Source organism: Anoplolepis gracilipes, chromosome 1, assembly GCF_047496725.1.
Source record: "Anoplolepis gracilipes chromosome 1, ASM4749672v1, whole genome shotgun sequence".
NCBI lineage: Eukaryota > Metazoa > Arthropoda > Insecta > Hymenoptera > Formicidae > Anoplolepis > Anoplolepis gracilipes.
In genome coordinates, this window is record NC_132970.1 from 1,147,550 (window position 1) to 1,172,740 (window position 25,191).

Consider the following 25,191-nt stretch of genomic DNA (forward strand, 5'->3'; position numbering starts at 1 on the left):
AATTTTCGAATATTTTGTATACCATAAACATTTTTAATTCGTCTATTTATATATATTTATTCTCTTTTACATTATATAATAAGAGATAATAATAGTTTTGAAACAAAAACTATTTGTTAGCAACAAATGTAGCATCATAGATGAATTGCGTGTGAATTTAATCTTGCAATTTTCGAGCACTATGCAAATTAGAGTTTCCATCTTGTCTCTCATCGCAATATAATGAGTACGCATCAATTAACATTGGGAGTACCGTACAAAATACCGTGCAATCGTCGTATTTTGCTAATTAATGCGCAGAATCATAATTAATCATGCTTTTGCGAGTAAATGTCTTGAAGAAATCTCAAAGAACAATCAAGAGAGGAGGAAGAAACTCAAAAAAGACGATGAAACAACCGTAAGGTAAACAATTCTTATAAATTATTAAATTTATTATTTATTAAAATAAAATTAATTGTTTATAGCTTTGCAGTCCTCAGTATTTTATTTTACATCATTATATAATATAATGCATATTATATATATTTTTATATATACATGTACAAAAATATTCTAAATTTTATTAAAATATTTCAAACACCTATAATAATTGTCAGATATACATATATATCTGTGTGTGTAATATATTCCCATAATGTCCGTTTAAGATTTAATTTGCTCTATCATATCGTAATAAAATTTATATATTGTATAAAAACGAATTGTTTTTTGTTTTTTTCGGCAATTGTGCAATTTCTTTTCTTGAATATCTGTTTAAAAAAAGAAATAAAAAATTTAATTGCACAAAACAATTTTTTTTATATAATTTAAACACTTGTATTTTGCAGATCGACATGTTGAGTCAATGTTACAATTTTGTCGTTGCACAACTTATTAGCGAGTTTTAAATTATTATTTTTTTCTTTTTTAATTTCAAAATAATTTTGCAAGTAATTTTGCAATAATTATATTATATTATATGTATAGAATATATCGAGATAAGAAATATCAGAAAAAAGTTTTTTTTAACAATTACATAAATATTTATAAATATGTACAAATCTTTTAAATCAGATATTTAAGCATACGCAAATATATCTGGGGAACATCTTTTAATTATCATGAAAATACCTTTTTTTTCATTACAAAGTATCCTAGATAACAGAGATAATTTTTATTTTTAAATAACATTGATATTTTATACAATTTAAACAGAACTGCTCAAGGTGTATCAGCAAACTTTAAATTTTTGCTCCAAACTTTAACAAATTTGAAGGCTTCGTAAAATTTCTAGTAAAACAAATCCCAATGGTGCGACCGACGTGAACAGAATTGTTCTCCAAGTTTAGTCGCACTTCACATAGTCGTTTTACGGTCCAATAGAAGTTCGAAGCTCTTACCAGCATTTGGCCAGTTGCCCTATTCTCTACTAATGCGAAAATTTACTGAGACGTGCACCTGGTGGACGCAAAATGCGCGTTATAAGTAATATCTGTTTTAAACATCTAAACAGATATTCATAGTCAAAATTCTTTGTAAAATATTTTTTTCTTGAACAATTAATCAGACATTTTTTCTTTAAAAAAATTAATTTGTTAGATTTTTACTTCCAAATATAGCTCATCGCAAGTCACTTCTAATAGATAAATGTCATTTAACATCGTCTAATTAACAGTTTGATATGACAAGTATATGCCGGAGTAAATGTCAATACTATCACGTACAATTGATATTGCTGACGGGAGAGTTTTATTATCGAAATAATAGAGAACTCACCGAACCGTAGTGCACGTGCACAGATCTCTAGTTGTGATGCTCTTCTCAAAATAAAGGAAAATTAAACTTGTAGTAATTTAAAACAAGGTCAAACGATTAGGATTCTTTTTCTATCAAAGCAAACTTTCATATCATTACTGATTAGAGAATAAATCGTGAATCAGAATGCGAATGAGGTGAATAGCATTTGTCACTCCAGTCATGTCGAAATTATTTTGTGTGTTGACGGTAATCATTAATTCACGAAGATTCGTTAGAGAGAATGGGCAAAAAAAAGCAATTTGCATATTTTCACGTTCTTTTGCATGTCAAATAATTTTTTCAGCCAAATGTGATTATTGGTTTAGATAAAACAAAAATTTTCCCGAATATTTCCTCACAATATATACATCTCAATCTCTTGATTTTATGGACTTTATGAAATAACTATGCATATTCCTCTTTCTTTCTCTTTGTTTTTTTTTTCTTCCCAAGTATTCAAAATTGACTTGTATAAAATATACTAAATAAGATAAAAATAAAACAATTCATTTGCCATGACAACGAGAGAGGCATTGGTAAAGCTTTTTTCTTTTCTTAAAGGAAATAACAAATAAACTTGCTTAGAAATCAATGTTTCACGATCAATGTTTGTTTCCTTCATAAGATGTTACTTCACAAATTTAACAAAGTCAGCAAAGTCAAAGGAAAATCATTATTTCCTATTTTTTGTCCCTTTTTGCAAACTCAATGGTATCGTATAGATTTTGATTAATTACAAATTACGTGAAAATGGTATTTCAAGTATCAAAGAAAACATGACGTCATGATTTACACGGTTTATAACTACAACTCTGCTAGTAAATGCAAAAAAAATGAACGAATAGTTAACAAATAGTATGTCAGAAAATAAGTGTGCAAAGTATTATAATAAGTTAATTTGATTAAAAAAGTGCAAGTGCAAACAACGAGTTTCCCTTTTTACATATCGAAAAGATAAAGACTTCAATAATTCAATTTTTTTACAATACTTTAGTGACATCCATTTGTGTTTTTTTCTCATTTGTATTTCTTTTATTAAATAGTCACAGCAATTATTTATTGATAAATATTCACAATTTAAATACAAACTAATCGAAATTGAATTAACAATAAGTGAAGATAGAAATTATGAAAATACATAACACATTTACAAAAAAATTGGCTGTATAGTATTTTAAATGTTTTCTGAATAGGTATTAAACTCATAACTATATATGCATTTATTATGCTTCGCAGATCTATGTAAATCATACAAGGACAATTCGAGACGGACAATTAATTGCTCGAGTAAAACACGACGTTTACGTGAGATCGATCGAATAAGTGGATGTTAGCGAATGTAAACATTAAACGATCGTTGTAACGATATTTAGGAGCAATTAATGTCGTTCTGCGAATTTGTAGAAACTCGACTATGTATACATTCATACATTTTATCTCTTTCTCTTTATCCAGCTTACATTATTATATAAATAAACATATCCTATAGTTATATTATATAATTATAAAACTTGTGTTATATTAATGTTTGAGCTTTTACCACGCATGAAGAAACTTCACAAGATAATTAAATATTAATTTGATTGTTTATTTTTTACATAACTTGATTAAGTTGATTTATGCGTTATTTATTAGTGTGCGTTTCTGCGATGGTTAACGTCAAAGTAAATTGATAAACGACGATAAATGACGATTTACTAATTCGTGCATGATAACAAAAACCGAGCATGAAAATAAAACATCAACCGCCTCTTCTGCCAAATGTCAAGAGATTAATTAAATCCGCCGATTGAAGATGCCGCGACAATTCTATTACATCATATTAGGGGAAACGGATAGGCACGCTTAAAGAAATTTAATCGCACAAATAATTTTGTCACAAACAACGATTGAACTAATTTTCTCGCGAATATCAGCCAGTGGCAAAGTCGAATTAAGTGGAGGGTGAGAAGAACGATGCAAAGATGCAAAGATCGACGCTGATAAAAGACATTAATCTCATTAAATGGTTCTCGTTTCCGACCCGAAACTTCTGAAGCAGCTGGAGACTTGACGGATTAAGAGATTTTCCAGCGAGCGTCCGCATTCAAGATTTGTTCCGCAAAATTGCAGGAGAAAAGGAACAAGTATTTTTTAATCTCACGTATATATACCACGCGCATTCGCCGAATGAAATATGAAGTAGTTAACGAAATAAAATCTGTTAATGAGATACGTCGGAGAAATTTAGCGAGCAGAGACAAAAAAAAAAATATATATATATATATATATAAATGGATCAGAAAGATGAAAGTTTTTAAAACGAAGCGTACGTCTTTCACGTCAACCGCGGGCAACTCGTTTTCTTTTTGCAAATGACCTCTTTTGAATTCGCTTTAATGATAGTAGTTTTCGAGTTACGTCGAGTTGCAGCAGCGGCGACCAGGTACACGGCCAAGTACACATTAACACACGTTCCTCTTTTTCTCTTTCTCTTTCTCATGTCCCGAGGGAAAAATAAGATTAACCGGCAAGGGACGCAAACACGTCTCGCTCTTGTTTTCTACCACATTAATGCATGCGAGATAAGTGCAAAGCGCTCTGCACGGCGGTCCAGATTTGCATAATTCTTAATAACTGCTCTCGCACGTTCGCGTGTGGCTTTTTCGGTTGAATGTCCGATGCATTACGCCTCTCCAACATTACACACGCGATACACGATATTACGCTATGCTATACGAGATCCAACGAGATGCCGCGATTGGAATATATGTATATGTATGTACGCCGCGCGCGACACAATCGTTAATTATTAATAGCGAGATTATAATTACATTGAGACCGTATTCCGGTTGCCAAATGAGCCGCGGAGAAATGCCGGATTAATTCTGAATTAAATTGTTACCGAGCATTGATTGCGCTCATCGAGCGCACACTCCTTTAATGATCGCTTATCGCAACGGATAATACGGAAATAATCATATTACGTGTTACATGCGACACGGAAGAAGAAAAGCATCGAGTCACGAACTTTCGTTCATGAATAATGCATAGCTGCATACAACTTTTATTTTAAACGATCATCACTTCAGCAAAGAACAAATTTCCGCCAATAATTTATCGTATCTGCAAAGAATCTGACTGTACATGTGTACAGTCTACTGTATAAGTAGGTCTTGACATGAGACCTTTATCTACACACTATATTTAAACTTCACGAGATAATTAAATTTAAAAACAAACTGTAGACGGTGCGTAAATATAAATATAATACATTAAATCGAGAGATAAGAAATTTCGAAAGTGTATCTTTAAAATATTCTAAAAGTTGTGACGTGCCGAAAAGAGTTCGAAGTGTCATAATAATTTTATTCTCACAAGTAGAATGCATCGAAATATTGATCTCGTGAAGAATGTTGTTTGGCAACAGAGGCTTTCCAATACGTGGCTTCAAGTTTAGAACATAGGAAACCTATAATTGGACCTGAGGGACCGATAGCTTTTTTTCGTGGCGGTCGTGAAAATATAAAACTTCCGCAAGACTACACAATAAGAAATCGATACACGTGAGCTCGTAGTACATTGTAACCTTTTCGGTTTTTATTTGAGAACCATCCAAATTTGGTTTTATTTGCGAGTGCAAGATATTCCAAGGACGCGTTAAAAATTTTTGAGTACATAAATTTTTATCAAGTACGCATTCTTCGTAATAAAATACCATGTCTTTTTATAATAACGATATAAAAAGATGCACGTAAGTTCAACAAAACAAAAGAAATGTTAATTATAGTTTATACATGCACGCATTTTCTTTGAACTTTGCGGTGATATATATAAGCTGGATAAACATCACAGGATATCGCTTCTGACGTACTACATTACTGACGTCTTATATTACTTAAGTAACTTACGTTACTAAAAAAAAAAAAAAAAAAAAAAAGAAAAAGAATATAATACGTAATGCGAAACTCTGTGCGAATGTAAATTCAGAAATAAGATTTTTCTGATATCTCTCTCTCTCTCTCTCTCTCTCTCCTTCTTGTTATTCGCAAATGATTAGGTTAATTAAATCGGCGAACATACCGGAATATAAAACTTTTCGCATATTAAAAGTATACTTTGTTACATACGTTGTTTAATAAGCGTAAGCGTAATTTCGTGTTTGTATGCACATGTAATTAACGGTTTTGTTTTTTTATAATTAAAAAGCTACTGTTTATCGAAACGTTTTCAAATCCAATTTAACGGAAAAATAAATCCTACAGATTTTCGTGTTATTTATATAAAAAAATATAATTAGTAATATTAATAAATGAAATATCAATCATTAATCAACTATATGGAAAAAGCTTTTTAAATTTATTAATTATTTGTATATTATTTTACTATATTACAAATTATGTTTTATTGTAAATCAAATTAATTGTAGGAATTTTATTTTACACTTGAATAATTTATAATAATCAATTTAATAATTCATTAACTTGTTAGCATTCATGTAATTATAAATACTAAAGTGAGTTCAAGCGCGCTCATAATCTTAAACAGAGACACAAGAGACATTAATATGTGAGTACAGTGTCGTAAACTCGCGTAACGATAATGTAACCATGTTTGCCACATCTTGCGGCGAGTTCTAAAATGTTAATTATTTTTCGGGATAACAAAACTGTATATCGCGAAAACTTCAAAACTGCACGAATGCATTTGCGTTGTTACAAATTAAGCTCACGTAGTTGCAAATTAAATCTTTGGCGAGAATAAAATAAAATGGCGATTTAATTGGACCAAAGAAAATTCAAGATAGTATAATATAATTAAAACAAAATAACGACTCTTTTCATTGCTTAATTTTACTATTAATTATATTATCAATTAATATTAAGTGTTTTTAATTTAATTATTTTATATAAGTATAATCTAGTGTAATGTGCAATAAAAACTAAATAAACCTCATAGAAAGCTCAAAATAAAACTTTTATAGAATTTGTATTTTTTATTTGCGATAGTTGAATTAAAGATTAAACTTCGAGTATTGAAAAAATTTGACCTCAACTAGTAATGGTCGTTAAACAATAACTTCTACAACAATGGCCTCTGTTTCAAAACTCGTTTAAAAAATCGTGGAATTAAAGTGTATTTTATTTCATACTTTACATCGGTTAAGAAACACAAAAAAGGGAATGTTGTGTCATAAATTTTAATACAGAGTACTTTATCATTAAGATCGAGGTCGGATTGTTAATTACTTCACGTACGAAATTATTACGTATTATTACTGTATGTGTTATAACCTTGATATTTATTTATGCATTATTATTTCCTATCATATATATATATATATATATATATATATATGAGACATTATCGCGTCTTCACTCACCGATCACGTAACTGTACCCATCCAAGGTTAATACACATTTGCGTGTATTCGGTGAGGATGGAATGCACGGCACTTGTCTCCGTGAGATCCGCTTGTTTAGGCTGCATGAAGCACCGTCTGCACCCGGATCCGAGTGGCACTTCTGTACCGGATCCTTGCCTGGCCTAGACATTGTTGTCAATCCCGACTACCGAGCCTTATTTTCTCGATATCCTCGCCAAATACATGCCACATGGGCCTCCATCCTTTCGTATATAACTTTATTAGATGCTTAATTAATTTTATATATGTACGCCTTGTATCTCTCACTCATTATCCTGCCGTCAGTTGACACACCCCCTTAAGTTCCTCTGCCGCGACAAGGGTTCGATTGACTCGCAATCTTCTTTTTCTTATCCGACATGGCATTGATATAATCCGTGCATTGCAAAGTCTATGTTTCAGTAGTGCAGCTTTTATATTAGGGATTCGTTTCCCCCTGTGATTTCAAGTGTGCTTTTATTATATGAGTATCGAATGTATCGAGATGTAAAATGTGTTGGTGCAGTCTTTTAAAAGCAAATATACCAGTTTAATTTAGAACTGGTGCAAATAAAGTTTCCATGTCTTTTTAAAAGCGCATAAAGATCATATCACAGAATACATTTGTCTTTATCTGTCATCGCTAGCGATAATACTACCACGTAGTATATTGATATGTACTTAAGAGCAGTTTATCTTATTATCTCCTAGAGTGGCTTTTTGATTCTCCGCGAGAATAAAAGTCTCTCGTGTTCAACTTTAATTTTAATTTCGTATTTCACCATGTATCCATCGTACATTTATCACAATTCTCGATCCAAGTTTCGATCGGAGAACGTGTCCCTTTTTAATTACAATGTTTCTCTATCAACACATTCACAATCAACAGCACGTAATTGCCGGCCGGTGGTTCTTGGAGACGACACACGTACGCCATATTTATGGTATGCAGCAAAGTCAATCTTCCCTCCTTCTGACCTTTTAAGAATGAAAAGTTTAAAACTGGAGGATAGCTTTTCGGAAAAGTCGCGCACTTTCAGCCACTTTTATTTTTTCGAAATATTTTCCGACGTTGTAGAATATTCGCAATAATTTTGCGAATATATGCTGGATGGATTCGCTCCAAACACGCACGTGAACGGCGAAACGGTTCTCGCAACATGCACGCACGTCCGATCGTCGCGAGTTGTTGCCGTGACGGATGTTATGGAGGGAGAACGAAAATCAAGGCGATCGATTCACGTTACCATAACGTTAACCTCGCAGGTTGGTTACCCGTGCATCGGTGCACCGGTGCACCGGCGCGGCGCGCCTAGGCTGCACATCACGCACGACTTTTTTTGCAAATTTATAACTCCGAGAATACACAACACGAGTACGAATCGTGCTTGCCTCTACATTTTTCTGCTTCTCTTTTTTCTACGATCGCGCGAGTTTCACGCGATCAGTCAAAAAGTCGAAGAGAAACTTTTTTTTTTCACTTCTAATTGCGTACTGTCGAAGCAAAATTACTGCGATTTCTGAAGCTTCACGCTTTTTTTTTGAAATTATACAATTGCCATAGCAAAAACTTTTTATTTTTCCACAATTTACGGCGAGGCAGAGCGCGCAGCGGCCGTCCGAAAGTTTCGTGCAAACAGTTCGCGCTCTAATAGTGAAAACGGAAGGAATCGCGCGAGACCAGTAGAGGAAGCGCGCGTCTGGTCAGACGCCGGGTAAACGACGCGACGCGACGCGACGCGACGCGACGGCAACGGGACGGGGCGGACGCGGACGCGGACGCGGACGGGACGAGGGGGTCACGCGCGCGTGGCCGCGACACGCGAGTCGCCGGAAGGAAGACGATGAGTACGCGCATCCGATCTCAGCCACGGTGCCGCTACAACTGAACCATTCGAAACCTCCACCTCTCCGACCTCGTGTCCGTCCTCCCTTCCCTTCGCCGCGTCCCGCTCCCGACACCCCGACAACCCGTTTGGCCTTTCTCTCTATCCAACCGCCTCTATACGTTCCCCATCTCTCATTCTCGCTCCCTGGCTTCTCTCCCTTCGGTATCTCTTCCCCGTCCGTCTCTCCACCTCGCCGATCAAGACTCGCCGACATATTCTTGGCTCTTTCTCCTTCGCTTGCACCGTACTTGCAACGCCTCTGTCTCTCCTCAGGTATGCGTGCAAACGTGCGTGTCTATATATCTTCCGATACTTTCTCCGTTTTATTTCGCCATCGGCCCTGTGTAACGATTACATACGCGATATACGAGATCATTCTGTATCGCTGCATTTTTTTCTTCGGTTTGTGTTATTTTTTTTTGTATCTAGCATATCAATGATATATAGCACAGAATATAATTAAAATACATAATCTATCTGTAGCTTTAAGAAGGTGGGTAGTAGATCACGTATCTTGAATTTTTTTCTCTCAAAATTAATGTAATCTTTAAATCGATTCTCACATTGTAATTGAGATCAGTATATACAGGGTGTATCGTAATTACCAGATATCCTTTATGTAGACGAATTCTCTGATCAATTTAGAGACGATTTTTTATTTCAGCGAAAATGTCGAGTCATTATTATTTTTATATATATATATATATATATATATATATATATATATATATATATATATATCGTGATACAAAAAAAAATCTGTAAAGATCGGAGCAGCAGTTGTCAGATTCGAAACTCGCTCTCGAATTCGACGCGAAATATCTTGCGACCGACATACCACATTCTCGCTTTTCTCCGGATGGCGTTCATTCGTATATTTACGTCCCATCCTTTTCGCACACAACGATAATACTTTATCTTTCTCGTTGACCAAAATACCTGGGGACACATGAGTTTCACACGATTAGCCCCTCGCGACACTACCGCGATACTACCGAATCACCCTCACTACTCCCACGAATCGACATCATTTAATCAGCCGCCTATCTAAGGTACATTGCTCCAGGGAAAAGGCATGAAAAAACGAAGAAAAAAAAGAAGAAAATTTTCTTAAAGAAACTATTAGCAACGTTCTTACAAGTTTGACATTTTTCTATTTCATATTTCGTTAACGTTGAACCTCTAAATGTAAAACGTCATGTGAATCATACACAAATGGCAATATAAAGTAGATAAGAAAATAATTACTCAAATATGATAATAAAATCAAGTAATAAAATTGTATCTTATTGTTAGTAGCAAAATGAGTTGCACATTGCACACGCGTTATAAATATGTATAAAAGATATCAAAATTTTATTCAAATTTTAAATTGAAACTATTGTAGCACATTTATATGTAACAAGAAAGAGAGAGATAGAGAGAGAGAGAGAGAGAGAGAGAGAGAGAGAGAAAGAGAGAAATGATCGCAGTAATAAATAGTAATAAAAAAAGGAATTTTTTACTTAGATAAATTATTTAAAGGTTAAACGTCTTTTAATACGCAGATTTATATTCTTCTACGCAAAATATTACAATGTAAGAAACACCAACCCTCTTTTTTTTATCGTCGGGGGATTATGATCCTAGGGAGAAACAATAGATTATAACGAAACGGTATAACAGCGCGCCGGACACACAGACTGTGCAATAGCTGGCGTTTATTATAAATGCAAATGCATTCTACCCGCGATATTTCTGTTCTGACAAAAGGGAAAGGGAGGAAGGGGAGAGAGGGAGCAATTTCGATTACGGCTAGTCGCGCGTGTCTGCGAAAGGGACGTCAATTTAGCGGCAAGATAATCTTACTGCCGAGCTGGTTTCCACCAACCCACCTCAAAACGAACCCCTGCTTCAAGAAACCCTTATTCATCGTACCTCCGTAGCTCAATCGCGACGAATCTTTGCCTCTTCCCTTCCTTTTCTCTGTTTCCTTTGTCTCTGTTTTTTATTCACGTCTCTTTTCGCCTATCTGTCTTAGGTACATTTGTCTTTCCTTTTTTTCCCTACTTTTTTATTCCGATGAGATCATTCGCGTGTCAGACAAACATATGCATTGATTTAACCAGTGCAAACACGCTGTACGAATGAATAAACGGCAGCAAAATGATGTTTGCTTAAAAATATAAGGGATAAGTCGGCGAACAACTTATGCGTACAATGTAGGCAAAGTTTACTCTCGAATGCTGTGCATGGCATTTTGATAAAGGAAAGGAAAGGAGAGAAAAGAAAAGCAGTGATCCAGAGAAACGGTGTCTTCGACATACATTCAACGAATGATTGATTTTCGAGACAAGGTGAAACATTCGCAAATACTACGGGGTAGCGCAAACTTTATTCCACGCTTGTTTCAACGGAGTTTCCTTTGATGCTCTGCATTTGAATAGCGATATACTTTTTACTTTTTTCCGTTTGTTTCTTGTTCAAACTCTTTCTCCTTCTCCCCTCCCTCTCTCCCTCTCTCTCTCTCTCTATTTTATGTAATAAAAAACTTTATATTTTTATTTTTAATCATCGAACCAAATAATACGAAATTATTATCAGAGAAGATTGACAAATCTATATATTTCAAAACGTAGAAAAATTCGCTCTATTAAAAAGAAAAAAGTACGATAAAGCAATCGTTTTTAAAGAAATAAATAAAAATATTCCATTTTATAGAATATCGTAAATTCAAATTCAATTTTTCAAAATGATCAAACTCTCTATAACATAGTGGTCATTCAAAAACACTGACGCCTGATAGACGCCACGAACAATCGTAAAGTTGTATACAAACAATTAAATCAATTCGAGGCAAAAAGTGAGGACCTGTCGTCTCCCGCAGGCTAGAGGAAGGATAAAAGGGCAAGTGTAAATCCTGCGGCGATATAAAAGCTGCAAGCGATGCACCCGACTCGCCGTCACTGTAAAGCGAATATTTTTGCGATAAAAACACCGCGGTTCGCGATAACGCTAAGTTCATCTCTATTTATCACACGTGGCGCACTTAATGGCAACGGTTATGCATCCATCAATTAACATCTGTGTATTCATCAAACAAAAGAGCAAAATGGCGACCAGATTGAATTAATGTCAAGCCAATTGCAGGGTTTACACACGGATGCATTTCTATCTTCGCGGTGCGCGTTCTCTATCGACTTTATCTCGCCAATTATCGACCATTATCAGCCCGATAATAAGCGTTATATAATAGACGGATTCGTCGACGATCCTATTCGCGGAGACATTTTGTTCGTAACAATAATGATGAAACACAATCGTTCTCTCGTACCAAGCTATCATATTAATTTCGCGAATTTCCTCGCTGCAAATATCGCTGCTTATATATATATATACAGTAGCGAGCAATAATATTTTTATTTAAAACGACAAAGAAGGAGCTCGTATCTCGAGTTGTACTCAATCATAAATGTGGAGCTCGAGTGAATCTCTTTGACCTCTCGAAAACGCATTGGCTTTTACCGCTGAGCGTTTACAGCTTATACTCGTGGTCGAGGCATTAATGTTCTATAAAAGCGGGATTCCGCTTTTGTTTACTCTAAAAGCCCGCTGTCGAATGAATGTGTGCTCTCGGCTATAATCGCGAGCCGCCTCTAGCGACTGTGTGAACACTCTATTTAAATTTTCACGAAAACTTCAAGATAGATGAAATTACGCAGGTAATGATACGTCATTAAAATTGGATGACAGTGGCAAAATTTGAAGGGAGAATATTGGAATAATATTCGCGATAAAAAGAGGCAAATAAAAAAAAATCATACAGCGATTAAGCGCTGTACAATCGCTCGATGTAATAGACTTGATTCGATAATATTACATTATATATAAGAATGTTAAATAAAAGGAAAAAATATATTCATTAATTTTTTTAAGTTATGATTAATATATTTGTTAAAATCAATATTAATAAATATATATCGCAAATTTTTCGAACAAAGAACAGAGTCTAATTTCTTCGTACGCGAACATACGAAATTGGACCAATTAAAATATTAGGAGCAATGGCTCGAGTAAATCATTTCCTCGTCCGCAAATGTACCATTCATTAATTTAATTAAATTTTACATGTTTTACTGAGAGACCAGTAATAGTGGCGCAATAATCTGATTAAATGTTGTATCAAAAAGTGTCCAACGAAATATTACAACTTTGTCGTATTCTCCGCGATTAATTAAAATATTCAAATTAAAGCAGCGAGCAAATTCTCTTTGCCGCGAGTAACTGTCACTGTCCGGAATCAAAATCAGCCGCGCGATTCTAACGGTGACCGCACGTAATCCGGGCTTAAGTCAAAATATACCACAGGCGCGTAAACTCTGGCCTAATTTTGCACAACCCAAATTCAATCAAGGCTTAGTAAGCTCCACGTCCTTTCTTTCCCTCTCCTTCCCTTAGCTGTTTCAATTTTAAGACCTCGCGAGAGTATTTCGACGAAATCCGCTGCAAAAGAGCTACGTGACAAAAGCATGCACCGTCGTAACTTACATCCGTCGACGAGATGTAAAACGTTTTCAGATAATGTACAATATGTCTAAAAATTATGAATCTCCGACATCTCGTAAATTTAGAATCGATTTTTTTTTCTCTGAAAAAAAAAATTCTTAATTATTAACACTGTTTAGTAGAAAAAAAAAAAAAAAAAAAAAAAAAATGATGACAACGTATAATTAAAATCACGCGTCCTACGCTCTTTAATATTTTCATTGAAAAAAGATCCAGTCTACATAGTCGTTAATTGAAAAAATTTGTCATCCATGATTGATCGCTTCTACATAGGACATGGATTACATGGATGTTATTGTATTCCTCCATAATAACGTCATCGCCGTCTCAAAACGTTTCTACGCGTATATCCCAGACAACTTCGACCGTGGCAGGAAATATTCTCGCGCACAATTTTTGAACGCGTACTTATTTCGTTTTGCGAGGGACGTACAACGTCAATGAAAGTATACCTGGGGATGACAGGCTCGCGGGATATTTCAGAGAGACGTGCCGAATGTTAGTCGGAATATATGTCGAGCGTGGGATCGATCGACGATGACCGCCGGCATCGACCAAGCGCGACGAGCGTCATGACTTTCGATTACATTGACCGTAGCTCGCGTGTTGTATGACCTATGAGAATTACGACATAAATAACATCTGAAATCGTTACGCAGTTTTACGGCATGCCGCGCCTCTATTGTCGCAGAACATCCCGGATAACACGTTAACGTGTACTATACACTGGGTATATACAGTCCCATATCGTCATCACTCTTATCGCGCGGTCGATAGATAAAACAATATACACTGTAAAAAATTGTCTAAGAATTCAGAAACGTTTTTCTCTGAATCTCAATGTCAGCTCTCGATGTCTAAAAGTAATTTACATAATTTATATATATATATATATATATACAGGGTGGACCATTTTAACCCATCCAGTCGAATATCTCGAAAACCAAGCCCGGGAGAGAAAAATGTTTTAGACAAAAGTTGTATGGTTTCGAGGGGGCCATAAGATGGTACCATTGGTTTGACCTTGAAAAGTCATTTAAAGGTCACTTCAAGTTTTTTAAATGGAACACCCTATATATTTTTACATATTCTTGTAGCTCATCTCGAGAGCTTTCCAAAACACTTATGACCAAGTATTTTTCATTAAGTATTTTTTTGAGTTATAAGGCTTCAAAGTTGCAGTATTTTGACATAAAATACAAGATATCTCGTAAAATATTCATTTTTTGATTATCTTACTCTAATACTTTTATGCACAGAATAATGAGACGAATCAATTGGTGTAAAGAAAACACATAATTATGTTAAAGTAAAAATGTCTAACTGTTAGTTGCAAATTCAGATTTTTACTTTAACATAATTATGTGTTTTAATTATGCCAATTGATTCGTCTCGTCATACTTTGTCATAAGTGTTTTGGAAAGCTCTCGAGATTTAAAAAACTTGAAGTGACCTTCACGTGACCTTCAAATGACTTTTCAAGGTCAAACCAATGGTACCATCTTATGGCCCCTCGAAACCATACAACTTTTATCTGAAACATTTTTCTCTCCCAGGCTTGGTTTTCGAGATATTCGACTGGATGTAAAATGGATTAAAATGGTCCACCCTGTATATATATATATATATATATATATATATAGATGAAAGGATAATTTTTTATCGATAGCACGTGTAGCTTATCTTTTAATTGTCATTTGTATGAATGTCAGAGTAATTAGGAAAATTTTATGCATAGTGAACGCATTTCATTTCGGAATTGTCATTAAATCGCGATGCAATTCCATAAATAATTTTCATCTCGCGAGAGAGAACTCGGTTGTTTCACGGACGCGCGAGATTAAATTGCGCTTCATTAAGATTTAAGAAGTGAGTGTGAAAGTGAGCGTGAAACATAAAGTTCCGTCGCCCTTCCGATGCAGCTCCCTGCAGTATCTTAGTGTACGCGCTGCTAGAAGTTTCCAGCATATACCGTTCAAAACCAGACCACAAAATGCGATCGATTTTCCCGTAGTATCCTAGTTCTGCTTTACCGACCTCCACCGGAAATTACAGTAGGCTACGACATTTCCGGTTAATTCCATAGGCATTAACAAAAGGGATATTAATGTTCGACATAATTAAAACCACGCGTTTCCTTCAGTTATCTTGTTTTCATTACAACTATTCCATGTCGCTTCAGAATCGATTGACTAAACTTCTATTAGAATCATGGAGGGGAAAATTTGTTCTAATTAATTTTTTCTTGGTTTTTCAATAAAAATAAAATCTAATCCATAAATGTGTAAACATTTTTTAATAGTTGTGTATACATAAACATTCAAAGAATTAAAGAATAAATGATACATTGTACAATCAATAAAAGACAATGACATTTATTAATGCTTCGGCTATAAATCAAAGAAATATCTTTGTCTTTTAAGAGTCATTTGTAAAATGTAATATCAAGCGACTTTTATTAATTCAATTCTTTTTTAACGATCAGATGACAACTTGTTTACTATTAGAATCAATCCTTGAGCTCAACCCTGATCTCGTCTGCAATAATAATAATAATAATAATCTAGACGTGTAAACTAATATGATTAAACAATCGAATAATCAAATAATCTTCCAGCAAAATGTTAAAAACGTTCGTTCTTTTTAAGTAATGAAACCAGATGAAACGTGGCGAATATTCAAGATGTGTCTCCGTTCTCGCAAACGGGAAATCCATGAAATTTGCATACGAGCGATGTAACGACTTGAATGCTTGCAAGTTTGCGACCTTCACCTTTGAACGCACTGGAAAAGATACATCAATGTCTCTGAACAAATGCATCGTTCACGATGACGCACGTCAGTAAATACGCGCACGGATAATTCATCGTACGTGATGTTTACGTAGTAATAATTCGTGTTTCAGAAGCAAACGTATTAGTAGTCAAAGACTCTTTCCCTCCTCGCTCTTTTCCTTTCTCCCTTTCGTGTGAATGTATTTTTCTTTCTTTTTTTATCAGTCATTCGGACACTTTAATAATTTCCGCATACTTGTCACCTCATCATATATTGTTTGTTCGTGAGCGAATATTTCACAATCACGAATAGATATATTCGAATCGATATTCGAAATACGAGCTTATGTATAATTCTAAAGCCACTACATTTAATATTCCGTTACACGAATGACGGAGAAGCTCATTTACACCATAAAAAATGTCTCTCATTTTTGTCTGAATTCTTAGACAATTTTTTGACAATGTATTCTTTTGTTAGCATTCTTTTGCTCTTAAAGTATTATTGTGCGTATTTTAATTTTATATATTTTCTCCACCTTTTATAAAGCAATATTATGACAGCGAATATTCATCTCAATTATAAATATTTTGTTATTGTTTTAAATATATTAAATTTATACGCAAAATGATGGATAATAGATGCGCATTCAATGAACAAAGAAATATTCATTGTCAAAAGTCTTTCTGTCAAAATTTAATTTAATTATTCGTTGTTCTTTTTGATGTTTAATTTATTATCAGATATTATTCTTTTTCAATTAATTGTTTATAATTTAAAAGCTATCAAGAGACGTACATATAAGATAACATCGCGATTACGAAAAACTTTTTACGACATAATAATTGCTGTCATCAGGCAAACCTATGAAATACTTTGATGACATGCGTTACTTATATAGAATGTTTATTTGTAAACCATCTCATTTATTGTGACTGATTTATTATTATTATATGACTGAATTGTCTTATAAAATGTTTTGTACAAAAGTTTTTTCTGGGACTTCCCAATTATTTATTATTTTTTTTGGAGGACTTCGAGAAGGACATAAGATAGTTCTTATTGGTTTGACTTTAGATGTAGATATTAAGTTCATGTAAAGATCTAGTTTTTCTAAAGAAATCACCATAATTTTTTTAAATAAAATATCACGTAAAATATTTATTTTTTGATTATCTTACCTTAATACTCTTATGCACAAAATAATAAAAAAAAATCAATTGGCGTAAAGAAAACACATAATTTAAAAAGAAATGTAACTGCTTATTCATATTTTTTCTTAAAAACAACTATGTATTTTATTCTTAAGCCAATTAAATCCTTTCTTTTTTTGTATAAAAGTATTAAAGTAAGATAAACTAAAAATATATATAATATATTTATAATATATATACGATATATCGAATTAAAATATAAAATTTCTCGTAAATTATCAAATTTTTGGTCATCATATCCTTTTTACGCTGAATATCGCAAGGAATCGATTTATATAAAAAAAATTAGGGTAGTTTTATTCAAAAAAACTAGAATGACTTTCACACAACCTTGATAATTACAAGGTCAAATACCTATATATAATGGCAACATATTATGTTTCTTTCGAAGTCTGCAAAATGTTTTGTACAAAGTTTTGTATGAACCATTTTGCAAAAAATTAGTCGGTCACAAAGTAAACGTGGAAACTTTCCAAATAAACACCCTATATATATATATATATATATATATATATACATATTCGACATATTAATCAATTATCGGAACCAATTAATTAACGGCCGAGAATATTATCACGTCAAAATACAAAGCCCGGGGCGAACAGTGCACCCTGTCGTTATCGATCGTGAAGGATGGAGTCGGAGAAAACTCCACCATCGGCGTTTTAGCTGGCAAGCAGCCAACATGACCCTGCATTTCGCGACAAAGAGTAATGCGATCTGTCTGTAGAAATATACAAGTGCAAATCCTAAGATTCTTCGTATCTCTTTCACGCTATTCGAAACGTTTCCGATTAAGCGTACATTTTATCAAAGCTGATATTTCTCTAGAAAAAGTAAACAGCTATAAACACCTAAATTTTGCCAGAATATTTCTTTATAAAAAAATGAAAAATATATATAAAACTAAAGCGCACTTGATGAGATAATACATAAACTAGAAGAGCAAAAGAATACTGTGAGGTTCTCCATTATACTCGCGTAATGGAGAAATTAAATGTAGATTAAATATAGCAGCTTAGAATTAAACGCAAACTCATATCTCAACCGATTCGAACATATCCATAAACTGATTCGCGATTGTGAGTGATATTTATTGCTAACTATCAACGTTTACTTGACTCAACAGATACCGTTCGGGGCCACTGAAGACTTCATTAGAATTCGACGATCCACAGTTTCGAGCCAAGGTTCTAGATCCTGGAGATCGTACTCGTCCCAACATATATGACGTTAATTTAGATCATCCATTAATCTAGTAGCGCGAGTGCTCGTTAACGTATCTCGTAGTTATCTACCTATAATATCTGCTCGGATTATTTTACCATCGATTTTAACATGTACAGTTGTAATCAATGCGGATAATTCAAATAATTGCGTGGAAAAACTGTTTAGATATCGCAAGTTCTTACTAAATGATTATTAATTCGTGTAATTGGCAAAAAATGAAAAAAAAAAAAATATGTATAAAATAAAGAGAGTACACACATACAGACTCACGTGTATCTATATATTCTGTGTGGTAGCAATTTATCGTACATTTCTAAAGTATTACAAAGTTGTTTAAATCAGAGTGTATCAGAGTCGAATCTATCTTATTTAGATTGTATCTGTCTACATTTGATTTAGAACGTTTAACCTCGGGGTAACTTCGCGTCTTTGCTACAATTTAATTAGTGCATCGTCCCATTAACTAAAATTATTACACAAGACTTATCTAACAATAAGATAAATAATTAAAAAGCGCAAATGATTAGTGAAGCATTAATGGGACAATACTCTTCTCATGCTGTACAATCCTGTTTTACAATAGCTAATAGTTAATTATGGAGTTCGTTAAGTTACTGTGCGTATATACATATTGCAGTTGTTGAACCTGATAAACCTCCAGCGTGAGAGCGAGGGACTAATTAGGATCCACCTTTGACCCTGTTGTTCCGAGTACTTGAATTATGAAATGTCCCGCGGCAAATTTCGTAGGATGCTTAACGAAAAAAGGCGCGCAAAAAAACTTTTGCCAAAGTAGGACAATTTTACTATTAGGAAAAGGAGCGGACTCACATTCTAGATAACCTAAGCGTTTTGTTGAAAGATGATAAGTCGTGTGATAAATTTCCTCGCTCTTTTATATACTTTGAAGAAGAAGAAATGTGAATCATTTATCAAGACAAGATTATTGTTTAAGAAACAAAAATTTATAGCAACAATTGTGTTATTGTGTTATTGCGTGCAAGTGCGTCATTTTATAATATTATTTATAATATTTTTTAGTTATTTATTTGAAATTTCTTTTATTATGAATCTTTCAATAATTTAGAAAACTAAACAAATTAAAAAAGATTATATAAAGAAACTTCTATAAACACTATGAATATTCCGCGTTTTCATTTCAGAAGAAGGTAAGAAGGTGTCTCTTCATTAAGGACTTTATATTCTCTCTTGTATCTGTTTTGACAAAGAGAAAGCGAAATGAAGGTTTAACGAACGATTATGAAAGCTGGAAACACTCGAATATCGTGTACCATATAACTTGAACGATATTTCCAAAAGTCGAGTTTAAAAGTAGATAAATTTAAATAAATTTCTAATATTGGGAAAAAAATATTTTCAAATATAGATCAACTAATTTTAGCCTATTATTCCTAGATTAAATATCAGTTTGAAATCATAATCAAGACAGGTCTGCGAGCATTGTAATACAACTGCAAAATATATCTAGTTACTAACCGAACTACTTCCAGACAAAATTCACCAAACAAAATCTGACAGATCGTGCAATTATAAACATGCCCTATCAACTCATCCGGCGCAGTATATCTCTGTTATAGTCTCTTATTATTCACGATACTCTTGACCGTTTGCGGTTTTGTCATTCTCTATTTACTTGCGTCCGATGATCAAGTTTCCCTATCATGTTGAAGCTTACTAAAGCATTCTGCTTTCCATTACGAAACGCGCACTTGTGATGAGTACGAAACAAACGGGAATCCGAAGCGGAGGGCGGATCTGCGGGAAAACTGATGTGTTTTTCCGTTAAACGAACCGGTATTGTATCGACACACGACTAATACACCAACGGTAAAATGTCGATCCAATAATACGGAAAGTGCGGTATCACGCAAATACGCATCGCGTGCGGGGACGTTTTCACATCGCATCAGGATGACGTTCTCCCTAGCACGTAATCCCATTCATCTTGTCATCGAGTCTCTAAATTCTCGTCGATACCTGGCTCACAACTACTGCCATTGTAGATAGATGGTTGGTTACGCGACCACACGCTCCCTGTTCCTTCTGTTCGATCGTATTTTATTGCTGGACCATCGTAATGGCTGGCTACACTTGATAAATTATTAAATTTCGCCATCGGCAAGTACGTGGCTACTTCGAACAAGCGAATAATCTCGAAAAAAAGAGAAGTCGTCAAAAGAGGCAACGCGCAAATTAGGGCAAACTCGGGTGTCATTAACTTATCTCTGGCTTAATTAAACAATCGTGCTGAAAATGCAGTAAATTTTTGACCCATTGAAACCGATATGACTCACAATCAGTCAACAAGATTATATTAATATATTAATATTGGATCGTAAACTGACGAAAATCAACCCTGACTGATACCACTGCATAAACTATTTCGATACTAAAAGCAATTGCATTCGTCATGATTTGCCTATATATGGGGTGAGGAGGAAAAAGTGTGGAAAACTTGAAAAATCTAAATAAATATAAATTTTACAAAAAAAGAATCTAATCTTGTAAGGTAAGATTTATTCATTCTTTTCATTTATTTCATATTTTATATTAAAAAGTATTATAACAAACTTTAAAATGTCTTTAAAACTTTAAAATCTCAGGAAATTTTTAACCGAAAGAAGTTATATATAAATTATAGACTTCTGATATCGTAATATTTTAAACCAATAAAAATTAATGCGCTAAAATTGTGTGTAAATTGCATCATTTTATTAAAACTAACAATGAGATTAAAATACATTTCTCTTTCTCTCTCTTTTTGATACACTGTATGTTTTCGTAAAATTATAGGAATCTGCAGTTCTCCATCACATAGGTCATCATTTTAATAAAAGTCAAAAATAATATCATTTATTTGCTGAATTGTGAGAAAATAGTAGATCAGATTGCATAAAATAAAAGATAAAATGAGATAAAAGACATTCTTATGTTCTTATGTATCTTCCGACGAAAACAAATAATGTATCGAATACCTATTCTGCGAATATTATAAAGAGATATCGTAAAAAAAAAAAACTAAACACGACCAAGCTACGCTTCTTTTATTAAAGCTCTATGTGCTTATCAGACTCCTATAGCATTCAGAGACTGGAGCGATATCTTTATATTTACAACGCTCGATTGCTTATCGAGTTTACTTTTATTGATAAAGGGAACTCTTCAAATATATTTCTGTCTGCAGTTTACACAATTTACAGAAATCTCTAATGAGGAAGAAATATGTTTCGCGTTCTACAGAAATAAGATCAGCGAAAAAATGTTGGTCTACATAAAGAAAAATGTTACTATTATCGTTTTCTAAAGAAGGGACCATACAAAACGATAGCAACCGGAAAAGCTACGAGACGCCGGTATATTCGTCTAAATGATAAGAATAGCACGCTACCCGTAACAAAAATTGGAAATCAATATTTAAGCCCATTCTTGAGATGTCGTGACCAAGCTGGATTTGCGTGCGGTATCAAATAGATAAGAAGAATACTAGAATAACGTTATATAGGAGCAGTGCACATCCTTATCATACAAGAACAAGTCGCGGATTACTTATTATCGTTACTCTTTATCGGCCGTTTTTATGCACGCGATCGAATTTATGCAATTGTAAAAAAAACTCATCGCGAATACGTCAATAACTTTTTGACGATATACATATATCAAACATATCGTTATAATTTATTCTACAACCGTTGCATGCTTCTCTGCAATTTCCAGTAGAAAATAATATTAAAGAGAAAATTACACATATATGTGGAGAACGACCGAATTGTCATTGATCGTTCGAATTGATACGCGTGATACAATCAACTTCATGTACGTACATATATAGGGTGTTTCAGAGTTAAACGTCCTAATTTAAAATATGAATTTATCTCAAGACAAGAATTATTTTTCTAGAGATATGCTTGTACACTCTTTGTTTAAAAGATATTGACATCTAAATTTACGGATGAGAATGATAAAGTTATTGTACAACTGCTTAATACGAAATTTATTTCCGTAAATATACATGTCAATATTATAAAATCGATGTACAAATGCTATATCGACATATTGCTGAGAAACTTTCTCAGTGACATTTCTCAGCTTATTCGACACTTCCGTGAACTAACAAAGGAAATCTCTCCAGGTATCCCTCTTTAATTTTATTGAAATTGGTGAGTTTGTAGAGGGATCAAAATATTCGATGCATATTTTTTTCATTGATAACTAATCATATTTAGGGGATATAAAGATTAAAAAATTGATTTCCATAACTCATATATTTTTTTATGCAAAAAACATTTTTTATATCAGTGGAGAGTTTTTGGAATTTTGTATATTTACGCTATCATGCTTTGTTCCCAAGTTATAATAAAAAAAACGAAAATTTAACTGATTTTCGAGCACTTTCATCCATTTAATATGTTTGATTGATAAAAAAATACGAGAAGAACACCTGGGAGCCTTTTTTGTAAACATTATTATACATTACACATTTATTCTAATAATAAATTATTCTAATAGTGATACCGATATGGATGCCGTTTTTATATTACTGACATGTATAATTACAATAAATAATTTGTATTAGCAAGTGTAGCAATATAACTATCTTTGTCATTCTTACTCATAACTTAAATGTCAATATCTTTTATACAAAGCGTTTTCATACCTTTCCAGAGGAAAATGTTTCTTGTTTTCAAGTTCTAAATTTATATTTTAAGTTAAACATTTAATCCTGAAACACCTTGTATATAATGTACATATATTAGGGAAATAAAATTTAAGATAATAAAACAATTATAACACACACATATTTGTATGCACGCGTGTGTGAAGCGCAGCGTTAATTTGTGCTGTGATGTGATTAATTAGCTTATGCTTCACATCGTATATTTAACATTTTACGCTTATTACCATTGGCATTTGCATGCGCAACACATTGTAAAGAAATAATTTAATTTCGAAATGATACATGTATCTCCCGGCGGAATACTTGTGCGTTTCGGGTAATGCCTCTATAAAAAAAAATAATCGTTCTTTTAAACATTTCTTTGTAAAAGAATATTTCCAACGCAACAATAATGAAATGAATTTGTGTGCGTGTCATAAGCAAAGAACAAATTGTACCGCGCAAAAAAAAAAAAGCAGCACCGATATACTTTGAGTATCTTATTTTACGGTACAATAAATGTTTGTAAGACGCGGGCTCTCGACACGGATCTTTAAATTTTGTTTTCGCATTCGAGCCACGGTGAATTTATCTTTTCACGCTTGGCATCCTGCGAAAACTCTCCACGAAAAGACGTGACCCGTGATACACTCGACGTCGACTTTGTTTCGCTTTATTCGCATTCTTCAACTTCTTTCACGCGACCTTTTCTCGGAACTATTTTCCGATAACGGTTGTCTACTGGAATTTTTTTCAACATGACACCCAAAGGTAGTATTTAAATTCTATATACATATTATCCGTGTAATTGGTATGGTCGTTTCTCTATGAAATCGTATACAGGATAAGAAAAGAATTATATACGTATGTAGATGGAACCATCTCATTAAATGACGTACATTAAGCTTGCATTAATTTTTTATAAGTAAATTGTTGGAAAAATAAGCAGATATCTATCTAAGTTCTTATTCTACTTTTACTATTAATAATATATAATATTAAAAGTATAAGTATATAATAATAATAGTATATATAATTATTTAAAAAAGTATATAAATTTAATTAGTATATAAGCATTTAAATAGTAAGTAATCATATATAAATATTTATTTTTATTTATTTTTATTTATAGAGATCTTTTAATATATATAAAATTTATCGAATTTAGATATTTTTTTCTTATTTTTTTCTCATCATTAAATTTGTAAATATCCAGCATAAAAGATATTTGGACATTTAAATTTATTTAACGCTTTATTTTTCAATAAGAATAATCTTTCTCTAAAGTTGTACGTGAAATTTTACACTGTGCAAAAAGACAACTACACATATTTAAAATATAGATTGTCGATTTGGCGACTATTACTCGCGGATCAATGACTCCCACGTTTTACATACGTAACGTTCAGCGTAATATTGGATCGGGATAATTTCATAAAAGACTGCGTTTACTCGATAACTGGTGAATAAAACTCTTTGTCGTATCGACACCTACATTCTTACTGCATCTAAAAATGCACTTCACGTAATAACTTTGTATAATATATGACGCATATTCGCACAATAATAAAAATTGTATCTATAATTATTATATGGATTGATAAAATAATATAAAAATTAAGCTTAATTTTTAATAGTAAATCATAATGCATTTCTTAGAAAAGTAAGCACATATGTATCTATCTGAGTTTCCTCTTCTAT

The 25,191-nt window shown here is 33.2% G+C and overlaps 1 protein-coding gene across 13 annotated transcripts in view; it reads right to left on the minus strand.

Moving 5' to 3' along the window:
• LOC140671099 (dual specificity calcium/calmodulin-dependent 3',5'-cyclic nucleotide phosphodiesterase 1) overlaps positions 1-25,191 on the minus strand; it is a 113,722-nt gene that overhangs the window by 56,713 nt on the left and 31,818 nt on the right. For 2 of the 13 annotated variants that reach the window (XM_072902258.1, XM_072902164.1), the window contains exon 1: positions 7,142-9,004. The exons of 10 other annotated variants lie outside the window; for them this stretch is intronic. In XM_072902258.1, the coding sequence (XP_072758359.1) occupies positions 7,142-7,313 (172 nt within the window). In that variant the 5' untranslated portion in view covers positions 7,314-9,004. Of the gene's footprint in view, positions 1-7,141; positions 9,005-25,191 lie in introns of those variants that run through there. One more of the 13 variants, XM_072902282.1, reaches the window with a different exon arrangement.